We start from the raw sequence: 9,661 nt of genomic DNA on the forward strand, positions 1-9,661 counted from the left end.
AGTAATCCATGCTGTTAGAAATCAGGTAAATGATAATTTTCAGAGGGGATGAGGGTGGCAGAAAGAGCATGTGCGGAGCTTCTGGGGGCTTCTCTGTTTGGTTTCTTGATCTGAGTATTGGTTATATGGGTGTGCTCACTTTGTGTAAATTCGTTGAACTGCACACTAATGACATGTATACTTCTCTGTACTTATACTTGAGTAAAAAGTTTACTTGACAAAACTGTAGCTGGTGTGATGAACAGCGGCCAGGAGAACAGGCTTTGAGGACAGATCTGGGGCCCCGCGCTCTGGTTTCTTTCCCTGTAAAAGAGGGAACATAATGTCTGTCAAGATTCGATGAAGTGAGCACATAAGACTTAAGCACAGGGCCTGGTCTATACAGGCCTGCAGTTCTCCTGCGTGATCCAACTCCTGGCACCGCTTCCTCACCTTCTCCAGCCCTAATGCGTGGGTTCTACTTGATTCACGGTAATGAAGTAACTGGTAATGGCGGGCTTGGGGCTCCTCACCCCCGGGATGGAGCCCGGTAAAAAGTGTCATTCTCAGGGGCAGCCCCCGTCTTCCCGCCCCCGCGCAGGGGGCAATCCTCGGCTGCAGCCTACTTGGAAACCCCCTAAAAGAGTCCCTCTGCGAAACCCGGCCAAAGGCAGCTCCAGCCCCGCCACTAAAGATAAAAGAGCACTTTGCCATCAGACTCTGACAGATCTCTGGGAAACTCCTCAGGTCAAAGAGCAACGAGGGCAGCGCCGCCTGCCGGCGAGAACACCCGCGCGCGAGAATGCCGTGTGAGACTGCGCCAAGGCGCGCTATTGCACACGCGCACCGCCCCGGGCCCGCCCGCGCGCTCGCGCGGTTAGGAGTGCGCCTGAGCATATCTTGGGGGAGGAGCTCAGGACGAGGTCGCCCTGCCCTTCATCTATCTGGCCTATCCGGCCCATCCGGCCGTCTCTCCTTGGTGTCTTAAACTACGTTTCCCAGAATCCATCCAGGCCCTGGCTTTCCGGTGGCATCAGCGGAAGCGGTGACTGGCTTAGGCCGGGCTGCACAGAGGCCGGCTTGGTCGCTATGGAGGAAATAGGCATCCTGGTGGAGAAAGCTCAGGTCCGGTGGGGCCTGGCTCGCGGGGAGAGGGCGAAGCCGATCTGAATGGGATGTTGAGCGACTTCGGGGATCCAGGCCTGGGTCTGAGTGTTTTCGGAGGTCTCAGTGGAGAGCTTCGTGCCGTCCCGAGGCCTGGGCTGTGGCTGAGTGATGTTGGGAGGGCAGTACGGCTCGGAAAGCTGGGCTGGGGAAACGAGTGACATTAGAGGTTCTTTGGGACTGAATGATTTCGAAGTTTAGCTGGGAATGCTGTGACATCGGTGACCCGGCGGCACTGGGGATGGGTCGGTAGTGAGTGATGTATGGGATTCGGCCGTGGGGCAGAATGATATCTGAGGCTGGGCTGGGGAGCTGACTGACATTCGGGGCTTAGCTGGTGTTGGAGGGCCGAGTAATGTATGTGGTCTGGCCCAGTGATGTTTGGGGACTCCCTGGGAGCTGGATGACATAAGGGCCTAGTGTGAGTTGGAGTTCTGTGACATGAGGCGTCTTCGGGAGGTAATTGAGTAATGCCCGGACTGTATGAAGGCGTGTTGACTTTACCAGTCAATTGAGAGAGCCGTATGATATTAGGAACCTGTTGAGGGGGGCTGGAGGGCATTGGGGTCTGGTAAGGAACTGATAAGACATTTAGGCCCTAGATGGGAGTTGGGTGACATTGCAGACATGTGACAAGTGGCATATGATACCAGAAGATCTGTTTGGAAGGCTGTTTGACCGAGGGGCCTGTGAGGAGTTGGGTGACTTCAGGAACCTGTTTAGGGGACTGAGAGGTTTCCAGGATCTATTTAGGGAGCTGAATGATGTCAGGAGCCTATTAGGGGCCAAGTGACTTCATGGTGAAGTGGGAGGGGGGCTCTAGATTCTTTCATAAGGGGACCTTCTTTTTCCAACCTGAGTTTCCCTCCATGGTCTAGGATGAGATCCCAGCCCTGTCTGTGTCACGGCCCCAGACTGGCCTGTCCTTCCTGGGGCCTGAGCCCGAGGACCTGGAGGACCTGTATAGCCGCTACAAGGTACATTCAAACCCAATCCGGACCCTGCACAGGGCCCAGCATCCCATACTTCCCCCACCTTCCACTGCTCCTTGGCTCAGCAAGGCCTGGAGCCGTCCCCTACCTCTTCCCTCTCTGCTCACAGAAGCTGCAGCAAGAGCTGGAGTTCCTGGAGGTGCAGGAGGAGTACATCAAGGATGAGCAAAAGAACCTGAAGAAGGAATTCCTCCATGCCCAGGAGGAGGTGAAGCGAATCCAGAGCATCCCACTGGTTATTGGGCAGTTTCTGGAGGCTGTGGATCAGAATACAGCCATCGTGGGCTCCACCACAGGTGCGTGGGGGGTTGTTTACTCATCTGTTCATTCAACAGCTGTCAACTGTTTCCTGCCACGTGCCAGGAACTTACAGCGGCAAATGAGGCAAGACAGTGTAATGGCGTTTTTCAGAGTATTTTGAGTCTGATGCAAAAGTGGAAATATATTTTACGTTCTCTCGCTCTTTCTTTCTCTATGTGTGTGTATATAACTCATATAGTAAAAGTTTGACCAAACGATAGTTAGCCACACTATGTGTGACATACTCTAACTAGTTTCCCATTTTGTTCTAGTCTGTTTTGTTTTAAACAACGTTCTGGTCATGACTCTCAAATGATTTCACAACTCCTACTGGGTTGGGACCTGCAATTTGAAAGCACAGGTGAAGTGTTAAGAGATTGGGCTCTAGTAAGGACCCAGTATATGGGAGCTGCTGTTATTAACATGGGTCTAGGCTCTGCCTTCATGATGGGTGTTGTCTCTGCGTCTTATCTGTCTTTTCATGCTTCTGGCCTCTGCTCCTCTGGACCAAGCCATATTCTTATAAAGCTTGCGGGGAAAGGTGTGTGACTGGGCCTGGAATTGGAGTGATGGGTTGGTAGTGAGGTAGTAAAGGGAGGGAGATATCCAAAATGAGGCCTGTGTCTTTGATCTTTAGGACTTAGGGGGACAGTGGCTATCTCTGAGATGGCGACATGGGCAGAAAAGCAGGTTTGCAGGGAGACAGTGAGGGCAGTCTGGGACATCATGGGGAAGTGTCTGGGAGGTCACTGGACAGCCAGGTCTGAAGGTCAGGAGAGAGACTGAGGCCAGAAAGAGATGTGTGTGTCACTACCATAAATGTAGAAGGTGGACTGGGGACGTGAGACTGGAGGCTGGGCAAGCAAGAAGGATTCTGCTGCAGAGACCTAGATGGGAGAGGATGGTGCTGAATCAGGGCAGGGTCCCTGGGCAGGAGGGAAGGGATTAGTCAGACATTTTAGGAGGCTGGTGGACCACCATGGTGACTGACGGGCTGTGGAGGGAAGCAGAGAAAAGTCCAGAATGAGGCTTAGGGCTCTCGCTAGTGACTCGGCACCGTGGGCCTCCCTGAGACAGAGACCCAGGAGGAGCAGCATAAATGGGGGGAAGGTACTGAGAACACATTGAGACATGGTGAGTGAGACATGCCGTGGGGATGTCCACGGGCAGGCATTCCAGGAGGCTGCTGGTCACCTGGGGCTGGAGCTCAAGAGTCAGGGATAGACAGGGAAGTTGTTAGTGTGGATGCGGGGGGTGGACTGGAGGAGGCAAGACTAGAAGCCAGGAGGGCCATTTGGGGTCTGAGTGAGAGATACTGTCTGCCTGGAAGTACAGCTGTGAGGTTGGCAGTTTTGAGGTTCTGGCACTTCTCATTTTCCCGTCTCCCTTCTCGTCCTCTTCCCAAAGGCTCCAACTACTATGTGCGCATCCTGAGCACCATCGACCGGGAGCTGCTCAAGCCCAACGCCTCGGTGGCCCTCCACAAGCACAGCAACGCCCTGGTGGACGTGCTGCCTCCTGAGGCCGACAGCAGCATCATGATGCTCACCTCAGGTGAGGGGGAGCCCAGGGCCAGGGAGGCCTGAGGGGACCCTGCGGGCCAGGCTGGGAGCCCCAGCTCTGCTCTCCCACCAGATCAGAAGCCAGACGTGATGTACGCGGACATCGGGGGCATGGACATCCAGAAGCAGGAGGTGCGGGAGGCCGTGGAGCTCCCCCTTACGCACTTTGAGCTCTACAAGCAGGTGAGGAGCTGGAGCTGGCAGGGAAGGGAGAGGCCGTCCCCACCATGTCTCCAGTTGGTGATGGACTCCTCGGCTCGTGCTCGTCTCCGCCTCTGTGCTTCAGATCGGCATCGACCCTCCCCGAGGCGTCCTCATGTATGGCCCGCCCGGCTGCGGGAAGACCATGTTGGCAAAGGCTGTGGCTCATCACACGACAGGTGAGCTGCTTGGCCCCTCCCCCGAGCTCTGACCTTCTGGGCTCTTCCGACCTTGCCCTCAGCTCTCTCATCCTCCCCAGGAAGTAGTGTGGCACAGCGATTCAGAACATGGGCTCTAGGGTCAAAGACCCAGTGTGTGTCTTACTGAGTGGCTGTGCTGTCCTGGGGAGGTGACTTTACTCGTGCCTCAACTTCCTCATCTAATAGAACACTCATTTCACAGCATGATTATGGGGATTAATGAAATAATGCCATGTTTTTCCTACTAATGGGTCATTACTAATGACCCGTTAGTAATTATGAATTCAAATTCATGGGTTGCAACCAGCATTTTAAAAAATGAAACAGAACAGAAAATGTTGGAGTCCACCCCACATAGTAAGAACTTGTATTGTTTGTGAACACACACAAACACTGTACACAGGTGTGCTGTGGTTGTTTACAGATGTATTTCTTCTTGTAGGTTCTAAACAAAAATGTCTGAAAGTCACTGTATTACTGTTTGTAAAGCCTAAGGACAGGACTCAGCTCATCTTAAAATCTTAATATGTCTAAGCCAGGGAGCAGTAGAGGGCAGTGGGTAAGTAGTGTGTTTTCTGGGCCAGACTGCCTGTGTTTGAAATCTGGCCCCCTACAAATACTTATATAAGTTAGTACTACTTATGTAAGTTAGTTTATGTAACTGCTTGGCAAGTTAGCCTCTCTGTGCCTCCATTTCTTAATTTTCTGGATTATTCAGAGGATGAAATCAATATAAAGCTTCTAAAACCATACCTGGCACATAGTAAGTGGACAGTAAATGTTAGCTATTGTCATGATCAGTCATTGAACTTCTGCTCTCCCAGGTGCTGGGATATAGGGATGAGTCAGACCTGTCCCCTGCATTGGAGAATCTCCCAGTGTGGCTGAAAAAAAGGAAAATAAACACTTAGAACTCAGTCAGTTAGTATTTATTGAGCACCTAATATGTACCAAGCTGTGTTCTAGGTGCGGAAGACATGGCAGTGAACAGAACAAAGTCTCCCTTCCTCGTAAAGGTGATGTCTTAGTTGAGGAAGCACTAACAGATGAATGAAGAGATTATATGTCATGTGGTACTAATGCCTGAAGAAAACAACTAAGGGGCAGGGGATAGGGAATAACAGGGACTGCAGCTTTATGTGCCGGGACTGGAGGTGGTCAGGGAAGACTTTCCTGAGGTGACATTTACATAAAGACCTAGAAGAAGCCTTGAGGGAGTGAGTCATGTGGACGTCTGGGGGAGGGAGTGTGTCAGGCTGAGGGACTTGGGTGCAAAGGCCTTGAGACAGGTGTGTGCTTAGTGTTCTAGGAACAGTGAGGAGGCCCCAGTAGTTGACGCCGAGTGAGCAAGGGGATTATGGTTGGAAGTGAGCTTGGGTGGGAACGGTCTGCAGAGTAGCACATGCTCCAAAGAAGCAAGGAAGGTAGTGGGATAGCCCTAAAGGAGGGTTGTCAATCCATTCTGCGTAGGCTCTTGGGTAGGGGTTCCCAGAAGAGAGGTGTGAGGAGTCTGTCAGGCACACAGTTGGGAGAAGGAATAGCATTTGCGAAGGCCAGGAGGTGGGAAAGAACCCATTTAGGGAGTCGTGAGTAGTGGTGAGTAGACCGTGACTAAACTCGACGAGGGCAGGGAACTTGTGCATTTGTCCTTTTTTGTGTTTCCAGTGCCCGCCGAGTAGCTGAATTGTGGTAGGTGCTCAGAAAATAACTGTTGAATGGCTGGCTGAAGGAGAGGCTGTGCAGGTCCAGGGATCAGAATGGGCGTGAATATAAATAGTCTTAGTGCTAACCTAAGAGATTTCGACTGTTGTCCTGAGATCAGGGTGGTTTTAGACAGGCAGGGTTCAATAGAAATACAATTGCCCCTCAAACAACAGAGGCTTGAACTTCGAGGGTCCACTTATACCCAGATTTTTTTCACATGATGCATGGTTGGATGAATCTGCAGAGGCAGAACTGCAGATCTGGAGGGCCAGCTATAAAGTTATACACGGATTGTATGCACAGAGGGTCAGCACCCCTAGACCCTGTGTTGTTCAAGGGTCAACTGTATAATGAAGCTACATATATAATTAAAATTTTTAAGTACTCATTTTTTAAACAAGTTAAAAGAACTAGGTGAACTTCGTCTAAAATGTCTTTTTATTTAACCAGTATACTCAAAAATATTTTAACATGCAGCAGATACAAAACTTGAGTTTTTTCTATAATTTTTTATTGTAGTAAAATATATATAGCATAAAATTTACCATTTTAACCACTTTATAAATATACAGTTTATAAGTGGCATCAAGTGGATTCACAGTGTTGTACAACCATCACCACTATCCACTTCTGGGACTTGTTCATCATCCAAACTGTAACTCCATACCCATTAAACAATCATTCCCTATTTCTCCCTCCCCGCAGCCCCTGATAACCTCTATTCTACTTTCAGTCTCTATGAATTTGCCTATTCTGGGCACCTCATATACATGGATGAATCATGGAGTATTTGTCTTTTTGTGACTGGCTTATTTCCCTTAGCATAATGTCTTTGGGGCTTACCCATGTTGAAACATGTGCCAGAATTTATTTCCTTTTGAAAGCCAAATAATATTCCAAATAATATTCTGTTGTATGTATATAGCACACTTTATCTATCTATTCATTTGTTGGTGGACATTTATTGAGATATTTTACTTTTTTTGTACTGTCTTTTGAAGTCTGGTGTGTATTTCACATTTACAGCACATCTCATTTTGGACCAGCCACATTTTGGTTGCTCAGTAGCCACTTGCCGCCAGTGGCCACCACATTAGAGAGGGACAGGGCTGCAACTTGCACAACTCCTAGTTTATGACCAGATCTACATAATGGACTTTGTGTCTCCTTTCTCTGTCGTGGCTGGAAGGAGTGTCCTGGAGGTTGCTCCGTGCAACACAAAGCCACATGCAGTCACTAACAAACAAGTTAAACTCTAAGAAAAGATGGAAAGGAGAGGCAAGCCCAGAACAAACCTGTCTTTAACCCCATTGCCACTTGTTGATTATGTCAGAATATGTGTTCCTGGTTCTTGACTCTTGCATGATATTCAAAAGTGGGTCCTTTGAGCTCTTGGTAAGGCAGCATGATGCCTGTGTATGGAAAACCTATTTTCTTACTGATTTTTCAAGCACTCTGGAAATTCATTTTTTGGTATGTTGGATTCCATGAATGTCTCTAGCTCTACTTTGTCAGTATGTTGAAGCACAGACACATCTTTTTTAATACCTGATTTTTAAATGTTGGGCCAAAAAATGACACATCCATAGGCAGGATTCATGATTTGTGCTGCTGGGTCTCTGTGGGGTACAAGCTGGTCCTCCTGACTGGATCTGGAACCCAGCCCAGGTCATGAGAGAATGACCTGGCTACTTGGAGTGGGTATCCAAAGAAAAAGATGTCCTCAAGGAATTCTCAGTTTCAGTTGAAGTATTATGGGGCCCTACAGGTGTCCCATTCTCGTCTAACCCGTCACTCTGCCATCAGCTGCATTCATCCGAGTTGTGGGCTCAGAGTTTGTACAGAAGTACCTGGGTGAGGGCCCTCGCATGGTCCGGGACGTGTTCCGCCTGGCGAAGGAGAACGCACCTGCCATCATCTTCATAGATGAGATTGATGCCATCGCAACCAAGAGATTCGATGCCCAGACAGGGGGTGAGTGATGGCCAAACAGGGCCTGGGGCCTTCTTTTTTTAATGACTTTTTTTGGCTGCGTTGGGTCTTCGTTGCTGCGTGTGGGCTTTCTCTAGCTGCAGCGAGCAGGGGCTACTCTTCATTGCGGTGCCCAGGCTTCTCACTGCAGAGGCTTCTCTTGCTGCATTGCAGAGCACTGGTTCTAGGTGCACAGGCTTCAGTAGTTGCAGCATGTGGGCTCAGTAGTTGCGACTCGCGGGCCCTAGAGCGCAGGCTCAGTTGTGGCGCACGGGCTTAGTTGCTCCGCGGCATGTGAGATCTCCCCAGACCAGGGCTTGAACCCGTGTCCTCTGCACTGGCAGGTGGATTATTAACCACTGTGCCACCAGGGAAGTCCCAGGGCCTGGGGTCTTGGGCAGGCTTGTCATGCGGGATGCCCTGGACTGACCGTGTTATGTACTATCCAGCTGACAGGGAGGTTCAGAGAATCCTGCTGGAGCTACTGAATCAAATGGATGGATTCGACCAGAACGTCAACGTCAAGGTTTGGGGTTCAGGATGGGCGAGGGGAGGTGTGGTGTGGGAATCAGGGAAGGATGGAGGCTGGCATGTGAGGAGATAGGTATTGCGACAGGATGGAGAGTATAGTGGGGACAGAGGTCTGAGCTGGCCTGTTGCCGATGCCAGGTGATCATGGCCACAAACAGAGCAGACACCCTGGATCCTGCTCTGCTGCGGCCGGGACGCCTTGACCGTAAAATTGAATTTCCACTCCCTGACCGCCGCCAGAAGAGATTGATTTTCTCCACTATCACCAGCAAGATGAACCTCTCTGAGGAGGTTGACTTGGAAGATTGTATCCTGCTCTAGAAGCGAGGGGAGGGTCACCGTTGAGAATGGGGATTAGATCTCCACCTCTGCCATCACCACCACCCAGACTGTGCAGGTAGGAGACCAAGGTCTGGGGAGGGGGATGGTGACAAAGACAGCCCAAGAATGACTTCTGGCTCCAGGCATTCACCCAGTCATGCATGGAGTGGTTTCCTTAACTCACCTGCTATAGATGTGGCCCGACCAGATAAGATTTCAGGAGCTGATATCAACTCCATCTGTCAGGAGGTGAGTGATGGTTTCTCTCTAGATTGGGCAGGGGGTGTGTGAAGACCCTCCACTCTGCTGCAGTCCTGTCCATCATTGCCTCCCTGGGTCTTAGGCTGCGTCTCTCTCTTCCTGCACCATCACTAGGGGCGGGGAGTGCAGGGAGTAGATTTTAACTGTCATCCCTCAACAGAGCGGGATGTTGGCTGTCCGAGAGAACCGCTACATTGTTCTGGCCAAGGACTTCGAGAAAGCATACAAGACAGTCATCAAGAAGGATGAACAGGAGCATGAGTTTTACAAGTGACCCCTCTGCCCGCACACAGGGGCTGGGGGTTCGCTCACTTCCCCAGCCTCTGTCCCCAAAGCTAGTTCTGTTTTTTCTTTACCCAGGATTGATTCATTCAATAAACTAACAAGATCAAATCTGTTTAATTTCTTCTTACAAGTTTAACTCCTTTGGAGAAGCTGGGCCTTGAATAGGATCCTCTGTGCCCCTCCTGCTCTC

General features: G+C 50.4%; 1 protein-coding gene across 1 annotated transcript; it reads left to right on the forward strand.

Moving 5' to 3' along the window:
• Nucleotides 1-997: 997 nt before the first annotated feature.
• PSMC4 (proteasome 26S subunit, ATPase 4) lies at nucleotides 998-9,579 on the forward strand. The gene is made up of 11 exons (XM_082605898.1): nucleotides 998-1,104; nucleotides 2,022-2,120; nucleotides 2,245-2,431; nucleotides 3,843-3,989; nucleotides 4,071-4,180; nucleotides 4,284-4,377; nucleotides 7,909-8,076; nucleotides 8,523-8,599; nucleotides 8,743-8,911; nucleotides 9,119-9,174; nucleotides 9,347-9,579. The coding sequence occupies exons 1-11, from the start codon at nucleotides 1,069-1,071 to the stop codon at nucleotides 9,458-9,460; spliced, it is 1,257 nt and encodes a 418-aa protein (XP_082462024.1). The 5' UTR covers nucleotides 998-1,068; the 3' UTR covers nucleotides 9,461-9,579.
• The last annotated feature ends 82 nt before the right edge of the window (nucleotides 9,580-9,661 follow it).

The sequence above is a fragment of the Mesoplodon mirus genome (assembly GCF_964341445.2).
Source record: "Mesoplodon mirus genome assembly, chromosome: 19".
Classification (NCBI taxonomy): domain Eukaryota; kingdom Metazoa; phylum Chordata; class Mammalia; order Artiodactyla; family Ziphiidae; genus Mesoplodon; species Mesoplodon mirus.

Excerpts from the sequence above, each read along its gene's own strand:
- PSMC4 (XM_082605898.1), top strand. The coding sequence starts at position 1,069 with ATGGAGGAAATAGGCATCCTGGTGGAGAAAGCTCAG. Across the intron at positions 3,990-4,070 it reads CATCATGATGCTCACCTCAG|ATCAGAAGCCAGACGTGATG; the intron begins GTGAGGGGGAGC and ends CTCTCCCACCAG. Across the intron at positions 8,912-9,118 it reads GGAGGTTGACTTGGAAGATT|ATGTGGCCCGACCAGATAAG; the intron begins GTATCCTGCTCT and ends CACCTGCTATAG.